This window comes from Anser cygnoides, chromosome 1 (assembly GCF_040182565.1).
Source record: "Anser cygnoides isolate HZ-2024a breed goose chromosome 1, Taihu_goose_T2T_genome, whole genome shotgun sequence".
In the NCBI taxonomy this organism is placed as follows: domain Eukaryota; kingdom Metazoa; phylum Chordata; class Aves; order Anseriformes; family Anatidae; genus Anser; species Anser cygnoides.
Window position 1 is genome coordinate 3,649,681 of NC_089873.1, and position 27,320 is coordinate 3,677,000.

General features: G+C 41.3%; 1 protein-coding gene across 3 annotated transcripts in view; it reads right to left on the bottom strand.

Moving 5' to 3' along the window:
* MKLN1 (muskelin 1) overlaps positions 1-27,320 on the bottom strand; it is a 94,236-nt gene that overhangs the window by 19,092 nt on the left and 47,824 nt on the right. For all 3 annotated transcript variants that reach the window (XM_067001431.1, XM_067001401.1, XM_048062481.2), the window contains 4 exons: positions 24,925-25,037; positions 9,668-9,880; positions 7,671-7,892; positions 5,502-5,631 (listed from right to left, as the gene is read on the bottom strand). In XM_067001431.1, the coding sequence (XP_066857532.1) occupies positions 5,502-5,631; positions 7,671-7,892; positions 9,668-9,880; positions 24,925-25,037 (678 nt within the window). The remainder of the gene's footprint in view (positions 1-5,501; positions 5,632-7,670; positions 7,893-9,667; positions 9,881-24,924; positions 25,038-27,320) is intronic.

Consider the following 27,320-nt stretch of genomic DNA (forward strand, 5'->3'; position numbering starts at 1 on the left):
GTTTTTGGTGTTGGCTTTTGTTTATTTTAAATCTTAAGACTCAATAAAAAGTCATACCACAGGATAAGAATCAGACCAGTAATGCCAAGGGACTGCAGGAACTACTGTTTGCAAGGTACTGGATCCAAGGGGTACACAAAGCTGTACGAAGGGCTGCATCGAAGTGCCCTCACTCTTCCACTTCTCTGCATACATGCAGAAATAAGTCAGCTTTGGAGCAAATCTCCCCAATTTCATGCTGTTCGGAGCGCCTCTCAGGCCCCGCTATCACTCAGATCAGCTGCGGGCAGACGGCTCCAAGGACATAAAACAGCAAAACTGAGAACTTAGCCCTGGCTGCTCTGACCACGACGCTGGCCCATCGCAGAGCGCTATCAACTTGGCTCCCATGACAATACATTGCTGATTGAAGAGGAAAAGCTGTACCAAGAGATTGCTCAACAGAAAGCAATCCCAAAAGCAAGTCTAGAAGATGGCGAATGTTTTTCACGTGCTGCTGCATCTTTTTCCCCATGATCCCATTATTCAGGCCAGTATAGGAAGGCAATAACTAAATGAAATTAAGGGGTCTGAATCCTCTCTCCAAAACTTAACGTTTTCATTTATTTTTATGTAAGGAAAATGAAAAGCTTGTGGCCTCCGTATGTGAAAATAACAAGCAGCTACACAGGCCCTGAGTTTTGAACACAGCCAGTTACATAAACAAGTAATAATTCCAGAAAAAGCTTTGATAAGATGCTGTGTAACCGTGTACAGTATAATTTCTATTTAAATATAATGCATGGGAAATGCTTTTCTAGAAGAGTGACACCTAATCATGCGACAGGTATGTTCCCACTACTACAATCCCTACTTACAGGCATTTATTTGATCATAGTGATCATTTCAGCAAGCTGAATATTTTTTGGCTTGTATGTGCAAACAGCCACAGTTGTTTCGAGCGCAGCGTTGGCTGCTGCCAGCATCTAAGCAAAAAAAAAAAAAAAGAGCTTTTACAGAGAGGCAGAATTTGCAAAGCAATAAATTGGAGTTCACGCAGAGGTGGTGCTCATAATACTAGGCAGAGGTTTGGAAATTAAACCTCGTCTCTCTCATTGGAGGAGGAATTATAGCATGTTTTTCAACACGCTCCGAACACACAGCGATGGCAAAACAGTAATATAAACCCCATAGTCTGCAGAGCACTTCTCCAGGATTCACGAAGAATAGTTGAGGGAAGCAAGTTCGTCGACAGAGCCCTTCAGTGCCACCTAAATTACGATTGCCTCTGAACACGTTGCTGCTAATCTCGCTGCAAGTGACTTGCAGGCATCCTCCTCCTTGTGATGCCTCATGATTAAAAGAGCAGGAGAAAGCTACGTCACGTGGACAGCGCTGCTCACCAGCACCTGGCACCTCCCGGATGGATTAATTGGAAAGGGAAAAAAAAAAAAAGCAGTAGGTCAGCAAGTTACCGCATACCTCCACTTGTAATTCACAAAGCTGAAGCAGCACCCCTCCTGGATTTTAATGGAGCAGCCCCTGATGAGTGATAGAGATAGCGTACGGGCCAGCTGTTGACACAGCAAGATAATGATTATCCTCTTGGATTTTTCATGATGAGACTGTGCTTGGAAGTCGGCCAAGGAGCAGCCAAGGAGACCGTTTTGAACTGTTTGGTTGTCGTGTTGAAAAAGCAACAACACGGTGCTCAGCGCACAAGTTCTCTCCCAGGCTAGATTGGATTTTGGAGAAAACAGGTCATTTAGTAAATTCCAGTGGAGTTCTGCTACTACGCCATCCCTGTAAAGCACTCTTAGAAAAAAAACCACCACCTTCCATGGCAAAAGACACCCTAGTCACTGGCCATGCTGACCTTAAATCTAACACAGGGAAGCCATGTTGGGTGTCAAACAGAATCAAAATGGGATATTCAGACCACTTGTCTGAATTGGCTCCTAGCTCTGTCTTCCAATTTGATTAATGTTTTTCTGACGCTGTCTTACTTTAAATCAGGATTTCCTAGACTGGGCAGTGTCGTCTCTGTCCGTGGTACTTATGCACGAAGCCTCAGCCCTGTCGGGTGCACGGCTTCATGTCTGGAAGGAGCATCAGCTCCAGCAGGAGAGCTGAGAACTTCCCAGGTAGACAAAACAGGGGCAGTTTGTCCACGAGAACTACTGCACCATTAAAAGGAGCTGTAAGAACACACAGGGCTTGCTCCCATTTGACCTTGGAAGTCGCTCAGTGCCAAGGGATAGGAGGTGATCTTGGGTCTCCTGCAGCAGGAAATTCTCCCTCCAACCAGGGGCTCGGACACCACCTGAGTCAGGGCCAAGCCGGATTATCACAGGAACGTTGCCCACAAGTCTTCCCATCAGCTCCGTTAGACCCGAAAGGACTGCCCGCGATTAGTCACGGGTTGCATGCTGAGCAAGTCAGGCAAGCTGTCAGTGCAGCCTTTAGAAGACATCTGATCCCGGTGACATCTCCAAACCACGCATATGCCTTGTAGATCTGTTCTGGCATGTAAACGACGGGTTTTTTGTTGTTGTTCGGGGGGTTTCTTTTGGTTGGCTGTTTTGGTTTTCCCCATATCTAAAAGGGTACGTCCACCGCCACACACTTCTGTCTCTTCTCCAACCACAGGCTCTACTCTTCAGCCACACATCCTCCAATTTGTAACACCACAGCCTTTCTTCATATCAGACTCTTTATCACCGTTGCAGTCTTTTCCTCAGTCCCATTTTGGCCGTTTGTCTAGCTGACCTGACAAATTGCTCCTTGCTCCTAACACCTATCAGTGGAGAAAGGTAATCACCACCAATGGCCTAATTTCATTTTGGTGCCCTCCTCTGGCAGCAGAGAGAAGGCACCGGTTGTTTTTTTTTTTTGATGCAGTGAGGAGAAAGCACCAGTGCTCACTCTGCAGAGAAGGCAGACGCCAGGAGCTGCAAGGCTTGCCCACGCTCAAAGCAGACTGAGCCACGAGAGATTTTTATTTGGGGATTGGGACTAGATGATCTTTCAAGGTCCCTTTCTATCCCTAACGTTCTGTGATTCTGTGATTTTTAGTAGCAAATTGAGCTCGTCAGGATTTGCCTACGTGCAAACCCATCTTTCAGAAACTGTACCTTGGTCAAATTTGAACCTTTTTCCAAGGAATGAAAAAAAGATATGGCTAAACTTGCTGAAGTTCTTGTCCTGTATTCGAGTGAAAAGGAAAATTTTGGTGAGACGTATCACCCAGTAAGCGATAAGCACCTCTCTCAAGCACATCACCTACACAAGGGATTTGCCAGGTTCAACACTTAGAGCACAACTAAGAGCAGAAAATCACTAAATAGCATAAATATCTCATCCAGAAGGTCAGACAGCAGCAAAACCAACAGATCACCATAGTTTTCTAGCGCTGTAACCATTCCATATTACTGATATGCCTTAACGTTTTACTACATTTTTTCGTGTTCTCACTACTCCAATGGAAATTTTTAACAAATGACCAATTAAGTTTTCAAAAAGAGTAAAAATCAAAATAGCTCAACTAAGAATAGAACTGAATGCCACACGCGAGCCAGGAACAAAATGTAATCACAGGACTTTATCGGAACATTTAGGTCAGGCATCCTCGGCTCCACTCATCGCACCGAGCGGCGCGGAGCTCTGCAGCAACCAGGCAGGGAATCACTTTGTTCAGGCAGATCAAACCTTTATGTATCATCACCTAACAAGAACATACTAAAGACTTGCTCTTTGGGGTGAAAAATAACGCTGTCAGCATTTACTGTCTTGTATGTAACAGGCATTTTGTTCTCTTCCTGTTAAAATGCAAATAATCGTAGCATTTTCTTTCAAAGGCAAGGGAAACATTCAAATCCGTTTGTTTAACTTTCCGCACACAGGAGAACAGCGAACTGAGAATCTACTCGTGAATTATTTCCAATGAGTCATTTTCTTACAGAGTGTACTATTCACCACCCTGGGGCCCGTGGGAATGGGGAGGAGAGCTAAATTTTCCATATATTTTCTCTATATTCTCATTTGCTTAACCGATCCTTGCAGTTAGTGCTGAGAAGCAGAGCTTGATGTCTTCACTAGCCATAAGGCGAGCTCAGTATCTTTAAATCTGAAGCAAACACAAAGGCCAGCTGAAAGTCACATATTTTCAAAGCTTCTGGCTATCAAGAAAGGTAGTTTTTAAAAAGCAAAAACGGCAGTATGCTAGCAATTCCACGTGGGGAAAAAAAAATAATCAATTCTTTAAATGCTCTAAGGACCACAAGCAGTGTGTGGGTGTGTGCAGAGCAGCATCAGGCAAAATGCAGGCACCTTATTAAGTAAGATTGTCAACAATACAAGCTGTTTCTTTCTTGGAAGCACTCAAGTAAATAAGTCACTCCAGAGAAAAAAATGTTTGGGTACTCTTCTCCCTCATTGGCATACCTAAATTAAATGAGCAAACAACTCATAACCATCAATAAGTCACTTCAGAAGTTCAGCAAAATTACTTGTTCAAATTAAGCCTGATCAAAATAAGGAGGGATGCCTAAATTTAAAGGAAAAATGGCTTCCCGGGGATTTTGGTAGCTGGAAGAACAGAAAACACGATCAGGCCTAAACATACATAATTTGAAAAATATTAATAGCTTGTCTCTCATAGACAAACTACTAAAGTAGCAACACACGTTTCAGCTTCTGAGGCATAGCCTCAAAATCAGGACATCTGCAAGGGAGGAAAACGTGCTTACATATGCAGAGATCCTTTCTGGAAAAAGTTACCATGCTTCTATGTCATATTTGAGGAGAAGAGGTATAAAATCAATTCTTCATGCTTGCGTTACAACGCCTTTTGGGTGTTTCTAGAGGGTTCTGGCACATACAACTCTGGCATCTATTAGTTCCAGTGGTGTGAACCAAGCCCGACTGACGCTTTGCTCCAGCCTCCTACTGTTGCTTAGCCCCAGTTTAGCACAGAAACATCAGCACAACGAGCAGCAGCAGCCTCATCTTTCTCATCAGCTCGGGCCAGGCAAAATAACCTCTGCCCCTTTACTCCAATTCTCTGTCTCCGGCCATCTTATCTGCCTTTCTGCATCTCAAACCGAGCCAATTACTTCTCTGTTTTACAACATCTTTCACGCAGAGATCATTTTTTTAATTTTTACTTTCCTGTTTCACGACAATTATTTTTCATCTTTTTTCTTGTCTCTGTTGAAATTGCAAATAAGATTCACTGGTTGTAATTTTGCTGACTTTTTTTGTTTGTTTTCATTCGACGGGCGTATGGTTTCACGCATCAATTATTTGTATTGTGCTAAAGATGGCGAATATCAAATGACGTGGAGGACAAAAGAGCTGGCATAAGTTTAACCTATATACCGGGGAGTTCACTTGGGTACACAGGGCTAGTTAAGGATGCTAACCTGATACCACAGGACGCTGCAGCTGGCCGTTCACCTACTTAACGATACGTTTCTCAGATATACCAGTAAGAGGAAATTACTACGTAGTCATAGACTTACCCATCCCCGAATCCTTCTTAGTACCATCTGATATGATATCCACGTGGTCGCTGTCTACATCGTAACTGAAGAAGTCATTCAAATAAGTCTTCGATCTCTGGCCACCAAATACATATAGGCAGCGATTTTTCTAGAAAGGTAAAGAAGTATTTCTTTACTAAGTACTTATTTCTGTTTCACAGAAACATTTATGAATGAATGAGTAACAATTATTTTTCTTCTAAGTTGAAAATCCTGCCTTAACTACCTGAGTTCCATTGATGTTAATTCAGTAAGCACTTTTTACTTCCATCTGTGCAAAGATTCGCAGTGGAACAGTTGTACAGAACAGTTTATTATTCTCAAACTCAGTAAAAATTTTGTAATTCTTGATTGAATTCTCGAGCTTCCCATGGAGCCAGGCTGAGGGAGCTGGGGATGCTCAGCCTGGAGAAGAGAAGGCTCCAGGGAGAGCTCCCAGCGGGCTGCCAGGGCCTGAAGGGGCTGCAGGAGAGCTGGGGAGGGACTCTGTGCCGGGGGGTGAAGAGATAGGACAGAGGGGAATGGACTTCAAGTAAAAGATGGGAGATTTAGACTAGCTATAAGAAAAATTCTTTACTGTGAGAATGGTAAGGCCCTGACCCAGGCTGCCCAGAGGAGCTGTGGCTGCCCCATCCCTGGCAGTACCCAAGGCCAGGCTGGATGGGGCTGGGGGCAGCCTTGGCTGAGGGAGGTGTCCCTACCTGAGGGTCCCTGTGGGTCTTTTCCACCCTTAATGATTGCATAATGTCAGAAATCAACTAGATGGTAATTTCACTGTTTAAACCAGGAACAAAGAAGAACTGTAAGAGAAACCATCCAGATACCAACACACTTAGAACAAGAAAATAAACAGCAAGCCAGGTTTATTACTTCTTTCAAGCTTTCCAGGTGGAAAGTCCTTACGAAACTGATTATTTTTCTTTCAAATGGCTGTGAAAACAGTGAAGATGCTGAATTGCCATGAACTGTGCTTATAAAAACCTACATTCTTACATTTACTGTGGACATCTATTTTGCAAATCCTCCGGTTCCTATGCATTAGTTTGTGTGGCAATGTTTTTTGACTAGATTTGAGAGCCATTAAAAACAGAAATGAAATTGAAAGCTTCTAAAGCACAGCTTTCAGTATGAAAATTCTGATTTCTAATTTGAAAGGGACAGAGGAAAAACTCTGTAAGCTGTTCAAACTGGCATTTTTCAATTGGTGGTATCAGTACACATGTGAATGCCACACTGTTCATTTCAGTTCTCTTCCTCGCTGTTCTCAAGGTGGAGTTCAACATCAGCACAACTCTGCAAACTCCACTTGCTACCACCAAGAAACTCACATGTAAATTCAGTGCAGAAGTGCCATTGCACCGCATCTGCCTGTGTAAGCAGGCAGTTGATGCAATTCCCCTCTAATAAGGTAACTTCCAATAAAATAACACATGTGGAAAGATAATGCAGAGCATAATGATACTGATCATCCCTCCTTCACTACCTTTGTCCTGCAACTCCCCTGTCCTGCACTTAAACACATGGCTGATGAGCCCATGAAAGGAAATGGAAGATTTATTTATTTTTTTTAGTATACCCAATAACAATAATAAAGTGCCACATAGCTCCCAACCCCCTAAACCCCTGCTTTTCCCCATCAGGTTCTGGATGAAGAGCCGATAATGCTATCTGTAGCGAACTTACCAGCTGCTCAGGAGAACAGGCAGCAGCAGGGTGCCTGCACTTCTGAAAGCACAACAGGTAAGCCCTGCGCTAGCCAAGTTTACCTTTCCTGTAACTACATGGGGTATTTACTAGACCAGAAGATTCTAAGACATTTTACCAATTTCAAAAGGAAAACACTTTAGATTAAATTGAATCGGTGGCCTCTGGTTCAATCGCCACTATTAAACTAAAATCAACTACTTAGAATTCACCTTGCTTTTACTTGAAATTATATTCAGTTGAAGTCATGAAAGCTCTGCCTAAGACTTGAATTAATACCACCTGCACTTACCAAAAAAGCATCAGACTGTCAGTGAACATAAAATCAAGTGAGACAACACACCACTTGGGAGATTAAAGAGCTTCAGCCTCGCAAGAAAATCAAAACCAGATGTTCTCCTTAAGGTCAGGCATAATGAATCACAGTATAGCGTGGATACTTACAGAATGGAACAACATACAGTGTCCTATTCGAGACTGGATATCCTCAGGTCCAGCGTTACAGGAATCCTCTCTCAAAAGCTTCCATGTCTGACACTGGCAGTCAAAAGCAAACAGCCCGCTGAACTGCGGTTCACTGGCTCTGCTGTCATCAACACTGCCGTTGCAGGTCAGAATTCTGCCTCCAAAGGTATATATCATGTGTTTTTCAGAATCCATGCACATCTTGAAGGACAAGAGAAGTAGTTTTAAGTCAGTACATTGAGAGTTAAACACACAGGTTTAAGCATCCCTCCCTGCAAGTGCTACCTAGTTAGATAGTACTGTGCTCACCTGAATCTCTAACAGTGGAAAAGAGCAAGAACATCTTCATGGCTGACAGGTATTAATCTCAGAAAACAGCTTCTTAGTTTAAAGAGTGGGTCTAATTTCAACTTGACCATTTAATGAGCAAAAGAGGGCTATATATACACTCTGTCATCTAAAAAATTTGCCTCTAGTATCCGGGATCCACAGCCACTTCTGCCCAAAAGTTATCACCTTTGACAGTGACTATGCAGAAGAAAAAAAATCAAAGTCAAAAATCAAAGTCACTGCTAATTTACTGAATACCACACAATTGATAAAAACCCAACCTGTGATTTGTTGCTTGGATTTCATCCCAAGCCTATATTTACTGTTATCGTCATTGCTTTAACATAATGAGGGGTAGGACCATAACTTGGCCGAAGATCCTTGATGAAACAGCAGCAGCAAAATATTTATCCCCAAAGCCCCAATTCAGGTCATGGCACACACAAGATGCACCACGGTACAAATCAAACAAAACTCCTTGATTGCAGGTGATGTTTTTGGACGTGGTGCAATGGAGAGGGTTATAAAATACTAAGGGAAAAAAAGAGTCAGGACTGCAGCAAGTCAGAGATGCTACTCAGGAAAGCCTACACAAAACGCTTCTTGGGCAGCACATTTTTTGAAGGTTAAACAGAAACTGCTATCGCATTAGGCACTGAGGGAGGGAAAAGGAAGAGCCCTAGACTGATAAAGAATTCAGGGAGTACATTCTTTCCTAAGAGACAGCAGGGAAAAAAGAAACAATTTCAGAAGCAGGCAAACAAGGTACCCAAAGCAGCCTTGCCAGCTGATCATTTACTTTTGCCTTTTGCCCAACACCTGGGAGACTGATATTTGTTATTAATAGAACAGAAAGACTGATTGGCTTTTGTTCTGCATACAACACACCTTATTTTTGGTGTCAGCAAAAATGCATATTGCGCTGGCAGACAGCAGCTTTGGTTATAAAACTGCTAGTACCAATAAAAAGTTCTTGGGACACTTTAAAAATGAATACTGATGTGCTATCTCTTGGCCGTGATTTATAAAAACAATTAAGAACAAAATACCTTTTTCAAGGACACAAAAGCCATTGAACATACAAACACATTCAATTTGAACCCACGGAGAGGTGCAGCTTTTCAAAAGGTTAGTAGTTACTCCTGTAAGATTTCAGTCTCTACAAAATAAGTGTGTTCTACAAAATTTAAGAGAACTGCTTTTGAAAGAATCCCAATCCTGTTGGCCTCATGTCAGTATCTTGCTTCCAGAGTTCTCCTGAAGGTAGCACACCCAGCTTTGCAAGTTGTTCCCCAATGTCTACTCAGGAGGCTGGATCTGCAAACCCAGCTCAGCAAGTCTGATTAAAACCAGATGAACTGTGCTTTGAGCTTTAATAAAATATGCCTTAATAAATAAAATGAATTACTTTGCAAGGGTTTTTATGATTCTTCTGACTCAATTTGATTGGAATACCGGTAGTCAATGGCATTAGACAACGATGCTATTAAAATTTAACTGAGTGCAGCCCATGGCTTCCCCCATCATTGTCTTGTTACCTGGTACAGCAATCCTAAATTTCAGGAGGCTACTATCAAAATTATGATTCACAAACACTGAGAAGGTGGTACATAAACAGAAACTTGTGCTAAAATAGTGCAGCTGACCTGATGATCAAACACCAGCTTTGGACCTCCATCTGCTGCAGTGTCTTCACTTAGTAGCATCCATGTGTTCGTATCGATATCGTAGCGATAGAAGTCACTTTTCAGGGACTTGCTGTTCCTCACGGAGGAATCCAGGTAGCGTCCCAGCGTGTAGATCTGCCTTCGCTGAATGTCAATGCACATTTTGTGACAAGATCTGGCACTGGGACCACTCTAATAAAGAAAACAACCACAAAAATAAAGAGTATAATACATTTAATACTGCTCTGGGTAGGTCTCTGCCCACCCACTCAGGGTGAATCAACATTAACAGCAACTGGAAATCCTTTGAGCACTCCGGAAAATGTGTTTCAGGTAAATACAGCATTAATATATAAATAGTGATGTAACAGGACATTCTGTAGCTTCTGTGCTTCAGAAAGGCAACGGCAAGATAAATAAATAAATTTTTACAAAAAGGTTTTATGTTAAAAGTTTATTATAAGATTCCTTGGAGATCAGACCGTTTCCTCCAGAAGCGATTCTCAGAGGTACGCGAAAGCTACTTGATCTTTTAAAATAACAGAAGTTGATGCACATGAGAGGCAAATTAAGATGTCACAGCCTATAAATAACTACATAGGAAGAAGATTAAGAAGTGCTCTCTTGCATGAGGCTCTGTTTTATTAATAGGCTGTTTTCTAACAGATCATAACCAGGCACTCCCACAAGCAACCAGATCCGGTAATGGGGCTGCGAAGGTAACAAAAGCACTCCCTGTCCTTCACCAGCAGATACGGCCACTCCAACCTCCAGCTACAAGGAAGTTTCCCACGGTAAGCAAAATAGCCGTGAATTACGATCTTCAGAGGAGCACAGGGGGACACTGTCAAATTATTAGGCACTTAACCATGCAGGGGTGCTCAACTTAAATCACAGAGTAATTTACTCAGTGACATGAACACGACGCTACGCAGTGCCGGGCTGTACGCTCTCTGCTACAGCCAAGGCTGATTTTGAAAGCCTTCATGCACTCGTCTTAAAGCACACAAGTGATGCTGTTGTGCTCCAGAATCCCAGAAATCAAGGCGTTTATTTACAAAAGATCAGTCAAAAGAAGATAAATGGTGGCACACTTATGGATAGATCGTATTTCTTATTACATATTTCATCTTAGATTATGTAATTTCAGTGCACATTTAAATGAGAGCCAGAACAAGGCTGTGCGGCTAACTTTGAAAATATTCAGAAGAGTCTGGAAGACAAGAAATAGAAACTGCATGGAAAGTGACCAGAAAGTTTCAAAGGTCAGTACTGAGAACCTGAACAGGCAGCCTGGAAACCAATCTGAAAAGTGAGAAGATTTCGTGTGCCAAATAAAAGTGGTAAGATGTACATACAGATGTCCAAAGTACGTAAGACTGAAAATAAACTATTATAATCTATTGAAAAATAAAGACTGTCCAGCTATTCAAAGTTGCAACATAAATTACCATTTGTCAGAAGCCTTACGGTTAATTAGTCGTGCCATACCAAATACTCACAGTATTTGCTCTACGTGCTACCAAATAGTGCCTCACTTAAAAATCTTTGTAATTGTATATTTCACATAAAAGAACTACTGAACCTATTACTGAAATTAAAATATACTGATGGAATACACTTCACTAAGTTTAATAAAAATACAGGAAACGATACATTTTTGTAATCAAAAGGCTTTAACATTCATGTTAGAGAATTCAATTTCTTGATTAAAGAATATTTACAGGAAACTGTTGTTTGATTTAACTGTAAACAATCTGAAGAGGTGAACTAAATTGTTCATATTTGGTAAATACGAAGAATTATGTCAGCAACAATTACAGCTTTGAGGATTAGTTACTTCATGGTAATTAAGATAATTTTCTTTTCTGAAGAAAAAGTCTAATAGAAGTGAAACATTAGCATGAAATCCTGAAATGCAGCAGAAGTTCATTCATTGCTGTTGTTCACGTGGAAGAAGCTGCCAGAAGACTGCAACGTGCTGCACCTTGTTCCTAGAAAATACAAATTATCATCTTCCACAGAACCCTATTCAAAACATGTGGGATGGTTTCTTTGCAGGAGAAGCACTGACCTGTGTATTCACAAAGGTTGCCTCTGATTCCCAAGAGAATAACCCCTGCAGACAAAGTCCATCCATCTCCTGTTATGCAACTGGGACACTTAAGGATACTCCACTGTCGCTCTGCCAAGGAGCACGTTATTGCCTTGGCACAGCCACCATGCAGATGAAATATTAAGACCTGCCTGTCTGATACTGGTCCTTTCCAACTTTTGTCTCTGTCATTGCGTTTTTTTTAATTGAACCTGCTGATTTAGGTACCTTTCCACACTCCCACAACGCTGTATGGTCTCTTTGGGCTAAAGTAAATCCTACCAAATTTGCTCAAATCAAGTCTTAGGCACTTTCAGGAATAAATCTCAAAATTATTAATTTCCAAACCGGTCTTGCCTTGAAGAAGAGTTTCAGCTGAAATTTGTCTGAGCACAGGTGTGAGGCTTAGACACGCAGCACCTGCAACACCAGTTGCAAGATATTAGAAATCGCAGCCCAGGTACTGCATTGGGTAAGTAGAGAAGAAAAAGTTCAAATCCTAAGATTATGTCAAAACGAGAAAAGTCAGGAAAACCATGTTATTTATAAAGGTAAGAGTTATATATTTGTCATGTATCACAGACTAATACAAGCTTTTTTTAAGGTGTTATGTTTAAGGTGTTACCATTTGATCTATACAGAACACAGGCAGAGAAACTTCACCTCGAGTTCACTACCTTGAACTTCATTTCACCAACTTGCAGAACCTGCCACAGCAAGGACTGTCTCCTGTTGGATAGAAAGCTTCCTCCAATTCATCATCTGTTCTCATAGAAAACTCAAGTTATTCCTCTATACCATTTATGAGGTCACATGGAACCTGCCAAAAGCTTCCAACTGAGCCTGGAGGATTACCAATAATAAGTAAATAAGTAAATAATGAATAAATAACTCCCTTAAACAATGGGGTTCACATGAAGGCTACTCGATTTGCCTACAGAAGCCCTTGTAGTATGAACATACTCCAACGGGAGACACAAAGTCCATTTACAAAGACAGAGATGGGCAGACACTGAAAAATGAATAAAAACTTCAAGGCACATGTGGTTAAATGAATCAAGAGCCCGTGGGCGGTTGCAAATGTTCATCCAAAGTGTATTTGATGCAGCTACAATAGGGAGCCTGTTGCTCAAACAAAGAACACACTGCTACAACTTGTCATGGAGAAAGTGACCCACCAAATTCAAATGGGAACGAGTTTGTCGATGCCAGAAGTGTTCAAGGAATTTGACCCCTTATTAAGTAAGAAGTGAGAAAAATGGACTGTAATAGCCGCGACTCTCTTTAACTTATGGTTGAAGAGATCAAGTATGGTTAGAGAGCAGAACAAGCTTCTTTCCCCTCCTGCCAGCATGCAGACTGGTCCGTGATCCATGAGTTAATATCCCAACATGAGTGCGTTGTACTAGACATCTCTACATCCTTTCTAAAATCTGGGGCCTTATTATCAAAACTGAACTGACAACCAAGTATTTATTTTGGTACCCGTTACTCCAAAGACATACTAGCTATCATTCCCAAACATCTGTGGTACTAGCGACAGTTTCACCTGCACGCTGATAAACCCAAGAGAAGATTAAACAAGCTCAAGTCATCTTGAGCAGAGCAGAAGGCAAATAATTTTGACTAGCTTGCATTTACCTGGCTATCCCAAGCAGTAACAGGTCAATGCAAGACTTTTCATTAAGTAATTTGTCTTTAAATGTAGTTTCACTGAACTCTCTTCAAAAGTTGCTAGCACACAGGATCTACATTTTTTGCAAACGAAGCTTCAGGAACTGATGGGCTGATTTAGCAGTGGTCTTACTTTCCCAGCAGAGCACATCTAGTTATAACAGGCTCTAGTAAGTCACATCCAGGAACAGCGCCGAAACGATCTGAACAAATACTGCCTTTAGGAACTCTTCCCAGTTCTCATCATGACGCTCCTGGCATGCACACTGCAGAAACCACACGTGAAAGAAGCTTGTGACTAGGCTAAGTCCTTATTCAGACGGCAAACAATGAGTTACGCCGCTTCAGCCGGTCCCTCCATTTATGCCAAGGCTGTGGGGGCAATAATAAAGCATTAGCATATCACATTTCAAACCTACGGGACACCGAGCAACACCAAGCTCGGGCACTTTGGTCTCTGTGCGGCTCAATAAGCGGCCGCTCGGAGCTAAGACTAACCTGAACAAAGTGGCCCTCTGCCACCCAGCACCAGTACAATTAGCGCAGCATAATGACAGCGAGGACAGATTAAACGGTAGGCACCATTCTGAAGGGGTGCCAAGCGCCAAGCTCCTGTTCCCTACTCTAATACTCCTCCTCAAGCAGGCTGGGCTCGACTGCAACTCCTCCAGTCTCTAAAATAGAGATAAACCACCTGGAGGAGGATTTGGGTAGGGAAGGGAACAGCATGTCTAGCTAGGAGTCCCTGAGACAGCCTGGCAATCCTTTAAGTGCCCGGGTTACAACCGAGGCCAAATAGGATTTTTGGGTTTCGTCAGTCCTCCACGAAATTCAATTGTGCAACGCCAAGCGAATACACAGTATACTTTATGAAAAGCCTTCTCAACATGCTAAGCCACTTTATAAAATCTAATTAGAGCTTTCTTCATTTAACTTGCAAATGCTGAAAGCAATTATCCCACTTAAGGACTAACTTACAAAACGTTTTCAAAAAGCAACACAACGGCACGGAGAAACAACGCTGCCTCCTTAGAATAATTGATTTGTTCCTATGCAGGAGAGAAAGGATTGGGACTCCTCAGGGTAGGGTCTGCTCAAATAACTATTTATGCCAGAACCACCATGCATCATCTTAGCAACAGCATCCTGGCATGCTCTGCTAAGGCACAAACATGATAGCTTTTATTTTTCTGTTTCGTGTTTTAAATAAGTGTCCTACAAACCCGCCTGAACATGAACAGGACTGCGGGAAGCCACCTCCACTGCCCACCCCCCGAACAAAAAAACTCGGGGAGTTTGGCTTCTTTCGGTTATCATAACCTTTTGCAAATAAAGGGTTTTCGGTTGCAAGAAAATCTGTTTTATTCAGACCGATCCAGATGAAAAACCTCAGGAGCGAGCCTGGACTCCGTTCAAGAGTCAGGGAAATAAAAACAAAGAACAGCTGACTAATTCTCCCTTCTTGGTGCTTTAAAAGACTGAATGGAATGTGAACATTGCCTCCAGTATAAAGTTCAAAAATAAGCGTCATGAGGTAAATGCTCTTGTCCTAAAGCAAACTGGGACGAGGACATATAAAGACACAAACAACCTACTTTGTTTCCCGTTCTGAGAGCAGGCTGTCATGCAACAAATAGTCCCTCCTGCCTACACACAACTGCAGAGATTAATTGGGCTCATTTTCCAGTTTCAGCGTGCATTTCGGCAGATGCAGAGGATAAGCCATTTCCTCCTCCCCCAGCACCACCCCGAAAAAAGGAGAAAGTTCTCCACGATCGTGAAAATAAAGGGAATTGCATGTTATCCCTGGCATTCAATCAAGTCTATACGCTTCTTAAGATTGCTAGTGCTTTAACAATGCCAGTGTTCAGGTAACACGTACTCCCTAAATGTTTAATCTAAGCAGTAGCTCAAAAGGATTTGCTTTACTTTAGATGAGCACTGAATTCAGAAAGAGAAACAGCTACAGCCATACAAAAGAAATGCAAAACAAAAAAACCCCTCACCCCCTTAGTTGCTCACAGAGAGCATTTTAAGTTCCTCATAACTTCAGATGCCAGAAACCTATCAAAAGAATAAATCCAGTGCTTTTTATGGTAACACAGGGCATCTGCATTGCCCATCAGCCCAAAACACAAGATAAAGTGAGTGGAGGCTGACGCATTGCTCTGAACGCCCGTACCATGACCAAGCACGTGCCACCAGTGCCAAGTCACGCAGCAGAGCCCGGCACACGTGTGCCCTATGGGTGGGTGCTGTCTGCAAAGGTTCCTATAGGGTGCGAGAGCCTCCCACAAACAGCACACCCCAGCCACCCTTCCCCACTCCCTACGATGGCAGAAATCAGTGCTAGGTCTCATTTCATGTCCATGACTTGACAGCTCCATCACTAGACTCGAAAACCAACCTTCAAACTGTGCTTCAAGTGAAGCAAAGGATTAAACTGGGATCTCAAATGTTTAGGAGCACAAAAGCCTAGCTCCAAAAAAAAAAAATCCTGGATGTTCAACATGCACTCCATTCGTTCAATTACTCTGCAGGTTTGCCTTAAGCAAAAGCTTTAAGTAGCAATGAAGCTAACAGCTACGCTAGGTTGGCAGCCACTCGTCTTCATTTTAACCTTAAGATACTCTTGCCCCTATTTATAGGGGACAACGGATATTCCTTACTTACTTTTATAGTTGCTGTGCCAGCTATAAAGAAGATTCTTTGAGAGTACACGAGTTACATATGTTCTGCCAATAAATATTTCGGGAAATCTATTAAGTGGATCAGAACCTGGCTAAGAAGCAGAACACTTAAAACTCTGACCAGTGTTGGGAAGACATGGATCTACACCACGCTTCACACAAAGTAAAGTTTGTTATGACACATATTAGGCTTGGATATCAGAAAGATTCTGACAAGTATTTGCAAATAGCTGGCTATTAATAAATCTCATCTCCGCTAAGACAAGGAAGCTATCCGTCAGTCAGACAGTTGACATAGTATTTGAGCTATGGCTAATCCGCTTACGAGTACCCTCCTATAGCAATGCAACTAAATAGATTTAGTTGCAAAGTCCTTTCTGGGCATCTGACTCAGACATGATGGAGCAGATTAAAGTCAGAGGCAGCTTTTAGCACACCATTTTGATTCATCTGTTCTGCTCACTTTAGATGGAAAAAAAAAATTAAACACGATTAAGCTTTTTGTCCTGAAGCATGTACACATTTGGGATAGTCAGCGCTGAGACTACACAGCCTCAAGCTAAACGTTCCCTAAAGAGACTTTCTTTGCTTAAAGCACAATTAAACGCTCCCGTGCTCTATTTTTGAAAGGCGGTTCAATGAGCTTATAAATCAAATGATTAAGCTCAGAGATGCGCGGCGTGACCCTTAAAACAGGGGTGAGTGGGATTTGGTGACCCATGGGCAGGCCAACCCTTCCTGCCCTGTGTAAGAATTGACTCAGGCTGCCTGCTCCATCCCGCGGGGATCAGCACAGGTTCATTACAGCACGGAGGCTCAGTGCAGCACAGGAACGTTGCTATGAAAATGAGCAGAGGCTCGTGTTCTCCTCCCATGAAATTACCTGTTAGTAATTAGTCTCTCGGCAGGCCCGCTTGAAGAAATAACTAATGGCAGGGTGTTTTCAGAAAGTGAATGAACTGGCATGCGACCTATCGGCTTCCGATGAACCCCGATTAATCCAACCCTGAAGAAAGAAAATGTGCCCTATAAATTGGCTCATGGATTGTCCGAAGCACGGATATCCTGTTTTGACAGCTGTATTTTGTGGGTTTACCTACTGCGCAGAACAACTTTGGCAACCTTCAGCTGCAACACTGCCCATGCAGGGAGCCATGGTCCTGGGTCAATCTGAGCAGCGTGCTCTCACCTGGCTCGCTCATATGCCCAGCTATCATCAAGGACTTCCAGCACTGCATAACTACATGTTACAGCAAACCAAGCCATCTTATGACCAAGAGAATTTCTAGGAAAGTTAAAAAGTGAAAAGGAAAAAAAAATCCAAGCACGCAAAGAACAGGCAATAATAATTCTTTCATTTCTACGAAGGAGGTTGCAAGAACACGTATGAAAGTCTTGCTTAAGCTTCAGTTTACAGTCAAAAATATTATCCAGCCTACGTGATTCAGCTTACAAGTGCAAACAGGTGAAGGAAGAAATACCTTCCTACAAAACAACCTTGCAATGGAAGGACACTACTTTACTGTACTACTCCTAACAAAAGGCACAATTTACCTGCAAACCAAGCACTACTCGCAGTGGTGAAATGTGAGTAGTAAAAATTGCAGTTTATTAAATTTTAACAAGCAAATTGTAGGTTTGTTACACATTATCTGCTCAGCTTTGCTTTCAGCAACACTGATGAAATAAAACAGACGACCCACCAGAGAACCAGAGCTTTCACCAGCTCTGAGAGCCGGGCCCTCAGGACAACATCCCTCGTGTGCTGAATTTCACTAACCCCATTAACAATTGCAGGATGTTGAATGAGGTCATTTCAAAACACATCCTAAGTTCACGCTGTCCTCTCATTACCAGTAACAAAGGTTTGCAAAAAGAAAGTCCGGCCAAGGGAAGGGTTCTTCTGTAGATGCAAATTATTCAGCTGAGCTGCAGACCCACAGGCTGGGAGGCTGAAGATCCTTTAACCAGTCGTTTACTGACTCTTTAACCAAAAATACGTGAGAAGTGTCACGGTTTCCCCCCATTTACAAGGGCATAGCAGGGCTAGAAATAAGGGTTTTGCTCTTATTATAATTATCTTTGAAAAGCTGGCGATAGATCAATATGAACTTGTCAGTCTAAGTAGTTTATGACAGCCACAGGCTCTCAGACGTTTCTGAGAAAGTGAAGACAGTCTTAAGGAGAGGACAAGAGTAGTTCATACCTAGAGGTGTTAATACGTCGCTAAAGTGCTTGTACCATTTTCCCCTCGGGCTAACCCATGGCTATGAGATTGCCTTTCAAGGGATACAGGTACTAAGTAGAGTTTAACAGTGAACAGATGAAGCCTCCATTATAGCAACATGCAAAGAAATATACATATAAAACAGATTATTTATGTTAAAAAACAGCACTGTGGAGATGGCAATGCCTTCTTTTGAACTAAGTGACAGATGAGGAAAGATGCAGCTTGTGAAATTTTTGTTTATATCACCTTTCAGCTCTTCTCAGAGCACAACCTGGTTTTCCAGCTGCAGGAATGCATCAATTACCACTGAGGGCACCACACCGCTAGTCTCTGCTCTGTCACGGCTTCAGGAACAAGGTTTCTTCAATTTCTTCTACTAACCATACCGATCTCTTTCAAGTCCAAAAGCTCAACATACCCATGTGCTATCCTTTCAGCCAGTATTTGCTCTACAGACAGTCCAGAAAGCTTAAGTCCTAATCATCTTCAGAACCTGGTGGCAGAAATATGCCCATTCTTAGCAGCAGGAACCACAAAAACCTACCAGATTTTCAAATGTGTAATTATCCAGACGATTTAGCTAAGGATGTGTCTGTGATGCTACTTGAGAACGTCTCCCCTGTGTTACCACACTGGGATAAAAACTGATGTTTCTTTAGAGATTCCTGCGTTTGTACAGCTTGAGGAGTGTTAATGTAATGGAAGCCTTTCACAGGCTGCTAGCTGAAATAAGAGTACTCCCAAGGCAAAGTTGACTGGTGTATGAAGTTACTTTCATCTTGTTGGCAAGAGAGTACACTTACCTCCCACCTTCTGCCCCTACCTTCCTCTGTTTCTTTAAAATCATTTTTTAAATCATTTTTTCCCCACGCAGTCAGGGGGGAACACAGGGTTCCACAGGTTCCAGCTGGCTTTTGTCTTACAGCTGCGAATTTTAGTGTCATTAAAACCCAAAGGGATGTAAATCAACATTTCTTAAGATCAATATCCTTCACTTTACTAAGTCCTTACCTGAAAGTTCTGTAATGCTTAAAGCAGTTTAAAAACGTGTAATCTTCCCCAAGATGCATTCCCTAGCACATCTCTGCATAGTGCCTCATCTGTAATTCACAAGGGTCTGGATGATGCAACACCTTCCTAAAACAGCCATAAAAGTAAAATTCCAGATAAGGGAATCAGCCCAGTAAGCCCATTGTAAGGTAGTCAACGTGGTGGGCTTTGTTTTGTTTTTAACCAGAGCACAAATGCCACAGATCAACTATTCACGAGACGTTACTCCAAGGTATAAAAGTAGTTCTTCGCTTTGCAAGCCACAAACTTTGCAACTGAAGGCTTCATGACGCTTTGGAAGTCCACGTATAATCTGAAGACTGGCACAGGCAAGCCCCAAGACTGCCAAAATTTCGCAGCCTTCAGAACACCGTGCATAATGCATTTATTTAAGTACTCCCTTCTCTACGAGACTGGCTTCAAAATCCAAAAGGGACCTCCACACATGAAACATCTGGTGTTAGGAATAACTCAAGTTTGGCTGGTTTTCTGCACTTTTTGCATGCTGGAAGCAAGAACTACAGGCACTTAGCAATGGAACTCAATACCTTAAGACTCCGAGCTGTTTTAAACTAAGGATTATCTTTTGTTTTTTAAAAAATGCCAGTTAAAAGACAAATAAATAAGAGCTAAGAGGACAGAGCTCTTAGTCACACATGCTTGCATAAACAAAAAGTTACCTTTAAAAGCTGAAAACGTTTCAAAATTCTGAAAACAAGATACTCTTCAATAGGGTCTTTTTGTTTTAAGCTACCTATGTGGAAAGCAGTGGAGAAGCCAGTCAGATGTATCTAAAAGTTTCTCTAACATTTAGGAGAATGAATACAGGCTAGAACATTTTTATATCATTATCCTTCTATGCAGGGGGGAAGAAATAAAACAGGAATATTTAGGATCAGCCTAGAATACGTTTCATTGGGTTCACTTCAGCATCTGCCTTCTTCGTCCCTAATTTTGTAGGCATTTACACTACTTAGGAAGTTGGCTCAGAGGTATATCTGCAGGATCCAAGTTTCTATTGCAGGCTTTTTGGGACAGCTGCTTTCTCCCTGTGTGCTCTTGTGGTACCAGGCATCTCGTACAACTGAGCATCTGTACAACTGGAACTACTCGGATATGGCAGATTCAGTGCATTAGATCTCAAGTCCATAAACATTACAGTATTCAAAACAGAAAATCCTCAAGTCACTCAAAGCATCTTCCAAACTACATCACCATCTGCAAGAAGGAGTCAATATTTGAGACTAGTTCAAGTTCTACACTTCAAAACAGCAGAGAGTAAAAGCTTTACATGGATGAGCTGACGTATTTGAGCATCACCCCACTCCATAAAAAAAAAATCAGGTGTCAGAAACATTTACAAATGCATAAAATGCTTGTGTGGTAATAGGACATCGGAAACTTTGGGTAAATCAACTATGTCAACAAACGTAAAGCAAAGCATCCATACACCATAAAAAATTTAACTGGAAATACAATAGCAGATGAAATTCACTCTGGCTCTCACTACCTTAAGATCTTTCTACATTTGTCAGCTTTTATTGTCAGTATCCCGGAAAAGCATTTGATGTTAGCAGCAAATTGTCACCTTACCATATGCCGATTTTCTAGATCACTTTGAACCTACTGAACAGCAGGCACCTGTTGACCTCCGCTTTCCTTCATTGTGAGAAATGATTTCTCCTCTTAACCAATTAACCCATGAAAAGACCTTGTCTGCTACCTAAGAGTCTTAGACAAGAAACACTTAAAAGTTTGGGAAATAAGTGTCACCTAAACCATTTACACAATTTCCATGTCCTTCACAGAGCTTGTGCGTGAGCCTAAGAAAGCCAAAATGCGGATGAGTCAACATACCGTGCCCAACAAGCTACTACTATGCACAATAAAAATGTTTGAAGGAAGAACCTTCATCTCTTCTGATGTCTAGGAAGTACTGAAACGAGGCACAGCAATACTAGTGAAATACAAAATGTCTACTATCATGCTTCTAGATTCTCATTTATCAAATCTCCAAAGCCATAGACATCTCTTAGCATTATGATCCCGTAAGTCCACATAACTAGTAATTTACTCCAAATTAAATTTTTCCTACCTATCCACTTAAACTGCTCTCCTTTACCGACTTTCACTAAATTACCCTTTCCAAAAGAAAGTTACTGCTTGGAAACTAGAAATATTAGACACCAAAACATACACATTAAGTTTCCCTATTAATTGACACTGGCCTAGGACCAAAATGCCCAAAGAATGACAATGTTTGTTTTCTCAAAGCTATTTATTCTCAAATCCTGAAAAGGTCTACTAATCTACAACCACTAACAAACCCTGGAGACAACAGCATTTGTCAGAACATTCCACTCAGTTCAGAGGACAAGCTCTTAAAGGCTCTTAGGCTTCATGTATTTTGGCCATGCCTCATGCCAACTGATTTGTAGAGCTGATGCATGCCCAAGCACTCCACGGAGGAGACAGAAGTTGTGGGGCCAGTTAAAAGGTCACGGTGTACCTCCCTTGCAAGGATGCAGTCGTGGAGGAGGAGGACTTGACAAGGACTGCAGGAGCCTTGCTGGCTCCATACACTGGAGGGATGGTGGGGAAGGTCAAATTCAGGTCCGTTTGTCCATCGGCAGCTGTGATGTGTATACTAGTGATTCAACTCAACATCACACTTGAGTCCTTAACACTTATTTAAAAAAAAAAAAAAAAAAAAGAACGTGGGTGATCAGTTCTTCCAGCAGTGCTGTGAGCATTTTTCCAACATAACGGCTATGGAAAATTAGCATTGGTAGTTGAACTGTTAAAAATCACAAATGCAATTTAAGGTGACAAAGAAACATTTCTCCAACTCGCTAGCAAATTCTGAAAAACAGCATCAACATGCTTTACTAAAAGGTCACCACAAGCTTTGTAACATGATGCCAAGGGGAAGACAACGATAATCTGGCATTGCAACAGAAGCTATCAGTTCCTTTAGCCCAAAATGTTGCTCTGTGTTACCCTTAAGACGATGCTGGATAAGATGCAACTTTTACCGTCCTATGCTCTTGTCCAAGCTTAATTATTCAGTGGCTAATTTAACCGGTGTCACTGATTAATTAGAACAAAAAAAAAAAAAAGCAAGAAGCAGAACAAGCACAACATAACACAAAAACAAGACTAAGTTCTACTGGAATCTACATTGAATATTTTCAGAAATTCCATGTCAACAGACATTTCCTTTTAGCAAATTGTTTGTGAACAGTTGATGTTCCTATTAGAGAAACATCTGGAGTCTTTGTTTTTGAATTTACTTCTCCATTTGAGATTGACCTTTTCATTTCTAAATCAAGTTTTATCCAGATCTAATTAAAAAAAAAAAATACTGCTGGACTGCTGTAAGTGCTAGCAGCAGCCAGTTCACAGTACTTCAGTAAGTCACCAAAATCTTGGACTATGCCTCAGTAGTCCACCTTCTGACATCTACTGAAGACTATATCCACACCTAAAACCCTTCTGGAACTCCATTTCTAAATCCACATGCTTTCTTCCCACTTTCCTCTATGAAGTATGTCTCTTTTTCAAAGTTACTCATACATTCAATTCAATTTTCCTTTTCTTTAATTCTCCTACCTTGCTTCCTCTCAGTCCAAGACCCTTCCATCTTCCACTTGAGTTTCTGGACCTGCCATCGCACTCTTAACTTTTTTTCCTCCATAGCTGCCCTTTTTTGTATTCCTTCGTTCCCATCCCAGCATTACCCATGCTAGAGTCAGGCATGAGGAACTTGGAGAAAACATACGCTGCTTTTGGCACTGCTTGATGCCTTGCATCCCAGCCAGGCCTCCCAAGCTCTACAGAAGCTCAACCGGATAAGAAAGGATCCCAGCAAAAAAATAAAATGAATCCCTTAAAGAAACACCAGAACTACCCACCCTGGTATGGGCAGGAAGAAAGCACGGTCACCCCTTTAGACAGGAAGGCCCTATTACATTGCATTCCGAGACAAATGTACACACTAGGTAGGTACACAAAGCAAGAAGGAAAGTAAAAGAAAAGACAGTTAAAATTGGTTTTGTTCGTTTTTAATATTGCTGGTTCTTTACTTTCTGGAGCAAAGGAAGGTCTAGCTTTATCTTAATCTCTTTTGTCAACATGTGGTAAAGTCCCAGTTTCCTCGTAATTATGTCACACACAGCCTTTGTTATCCTAGGGATGTTACCCGTTAGGTAAACGGTGAGAACTTTTCTTCAAGTGAAACCCACAGCTCCAGATGTAAACAGAGGCAACACAAGCCCAACCTACACCGCTGGACCCTGAAAGACCAAATCCAACTTGAGCACCTTATCACTAAACAAGCATGGAGCCACGAGAATTACAAAGCTGTGAGCAGTGATGAAAAGAGTAAAAAAAAAATTTACTCACAAGGATATGAAACATAAGGACAATTCTACCTTTATACAGCACTATTAAGATAGATACTAGAATATCACATTCAGTTTTGTTATAGCCCATTTTGTAAAGGATGTTGAAAACAGTATGTGCACGACAAACAGGTTTGAAGGCTAGGGAAGTGCCTTACTGCGAGATTTTCAGCTCATGCTATTTGTCCTACTTGATTACAACCTCTAAACACCTTTGCCAGGAAAAAAAATGGCAATATTCAAGTGTTATTTAATCTAGCGCAGAAGCTCATAAAATAAGCTAGTGACAAGAACGTGGAAAAATTCAAATGAGAAGACATGTTTATGCCTTTTTCAAATAGTTGGGGAAATCAACTCCTAAATTTATCTGTCAGAAAGTAGTGGAATCTCAAACTTCTCGGACCTTCAGGAAGAGTCTGCATGAATTTCCTTAAGTTATGCTCTGACAAACAAGTAACGAACTTGGAACGCAATAACTACAGGAAATTTTAACATTTCACAGTATATAGTAATGTGAATTACATGAGCCAAAGGTTCTGGACCTTTTTTGTTACCTCCTATAACCCAAGCTACATTAATTTCAGAGGTTTCATACGTCAAATAGCAAGCAAAAGAGGCCAAGGAAAATGGCTTGAATGCCACAAAAACTCTTAGGATTGTGTGGCCTCTGGCAGTTACCCTCTGTTCTCTTAACTTCTATCTCGTAGTTGTCTATTTCTACTTACATTTTTGACAGAAGCTAAAAAAGAATTTATTTTTGAAGCTCAGAACCAGCATCAGGTCTGAAATGTTTATTCAGCAGCCTGGTTGTTCAGTCCTATCAAATTATTAAACTCATGTTTTAATCACTGAGCTGATTTTGGTTGATCAGTCTGCTCTTGAGAAATAATGATTACTGGAGGGGAAAGGCTTAACACTTCAAATTCACATCCATTTCACGTTTTCCCAGGGTAAGCATTTCAAAAGTCTTCAAAACTTTATGGTCTGAATTTCATGGTTCTTTCAGCACGCTATATATTAATACAAGCACTTCAGAAGCATGGTATTTTTTCTGTAAAATAACGCATATATATCAGAATGGATGTAGAACTTGCCTCTTTCTCTGTATCTCTGGATATACAAGTCCACTGGTTTTCCTTCACGCTATATGCCCAAAAGTCAGCCAGGTCTTGAGTTCCATCCCAGCCACCAAACAAATAAACAGTTTCTAATAAAAAAAAAAAAAGGAAGAACGTTATTTTTTTATTATTTTAAATAAAGAGAATACCTTTAAACAGGTTAATACCTATGAAACACTTGTGACAAATATACGAAACACTTGTGACAAATAGACTGTAGGTCTTAATGATCATCAGAAAAAAAAAGTGAAACCAATTCTTACAAAGCACCGTTCCTCTTTGAATGGAACCAGTCACCAGGACAGAAAGTAAAAACTGTCAAAAGTGTCAATTTTTAGTAATGGAAATTTTCAGGACTGATATACTGCCAACTCATGAGGAATCATTTTCTATTTCTGCTTTTACTTACAAGTCAATCAAATCCACAGCTTTCTGATTAAAACTCAAGACAGGCAAATTAACAGTATTTAACATTTTGGATGCCATGCGTTATTAGTCTTTGTCAGTGAAGTCGCAGTTTGGTCCCTGATTGATGTAAAACCTATAGCAAAAGACGACTTCTGAGAGAGCAGCCACAAAGCTTTTCTTTTTAGTCAATCCCTTATAAAGGAAAATTTACTTCAACTATAAAATCCTCTTCAAGGGGAATAGCTTGCATAATGTAATTTACCTGATGCCACAAAAGCCTGCCAGTAGAATAGTAACAGACATAATTCAACGTTCCAGGCCCATCTTTGGAGCACCTTTACCTTAAACTCATAACCACTCGAAGCACACCAAGTTCAAAGGCTTCCCTGACTTGCTGATCAAACTAGATGAAGCCCCGAACATGGGAAGCATCTAAGAAGTCTGTTCTGACATCAAGAGATGACTAAACCACTTCCACTACTGAAACTTCACTATCTAGTCTCGAATACTAAAAATACCGCATTTTCAGACTGCATTAAGACCCAACATACAACCAAGCCCAAGAAGAACAAGCCACTGAAGACTTGCAGAGCTCTGAAAAACTCCTTTAAAATCCACAAGCCAGTTCTATTATGAAGGTAACGGCCAATTTTTAATCCAACACCAATTAAAGAGCAGAGCTAGAAGTGCGATTATAAAACGGGAATAGTCCCTGACCCTCACCTACCATCAGGATAGTGGTCATCACCATGGAAAGGTTACCCTGGTTCATTAACTTTAATTACCCTTCCTCCTGGACTCAGGGCTCCCAGTGTTCCCTGCAAAGAGCAGGTCCCTTTGTGCGCATAAATTCTCACAGCTCACAAAACCCACATTACCACAACAGCTTCATTGATAGCCGAGGAAAATAAAAGATTTGGCACCAGCTAAGTATCCTACTGGGGCCTTGCCAAAACGTCATGCCTGCCTGCAAAGGCTTTGTCGTCTCGGATGAAATTTAATAGCAAACCTGAATGAATTTCATGAAAACTCAGATTTTAAGTTACCTAAACCAAGCTGGCAGAACTAAGTGGCATGTAAGCACCAAAAAAGGAGAAGAATCATATAGTTATAGGGTGAACCGTGAGCATCCACAGAATCCAAGAACAACATGAGTGTACATGGGACTGCGTACCAAATTTATTTTTCACCTTGACATAGAAACACAGTCCAGATGAAGAAAGGCTCCATCACTACCTAGACCCAGAATGACTATCATTGTGAATCTTATTACAGAATTACATACGGTTTTATAGCAAGTTTCTGTAGTTTTACAGGAACATTTCTTAATATATAAATTCATCTGCTGCTGGTAATGCCAGGTAAATAGTTTTTCCAGAGTTCTTCTGAAGTTCATAACTGTTCTCCCAAAGTATAAGGAAAAATTAGTGGTTTTTTTCTTTCCCCTCCAAAACAAAATTTGAACTTTAATCTGTTCCACAACCAGTATCATACCTCCCACTCTATTTTTCAACTCGGGTTTTGTGGGAGGATAATCGTTCACTTTTCAAGCAAATCACCCACCAGGATGGACTCAGAGTACACATCCAGTATTCCCATGCATTTCCACAACATCTCATCAACGTATCAGCACATGCTCAAAGAGGAGGGCTGACAAGGAATAGAGTATAAACTTGGAGGCAGCTGGAGTGTGAAGCTTGAGGGGAAACAGCAGTCTCCCATCGATGTAATTATTTCTACTTCAGTAGCACTAGGGAACTCAAGATGCAAGCAGGGCATCCCTCTCTGGAAGAGAAGAGATTCTTCCTTGTACCCAAGCGCTATGTAACACAGAAATATTGATATTGCTTTATTAAAGCAAGCCTCTCTTCTGCTTTAAGGACAGACTGGAAGAATTTTCAGATCTACCTGCAAGGCAACAAGAACAACATGAAAGCAGTTACATCTACCCGAAGCTTTTACCA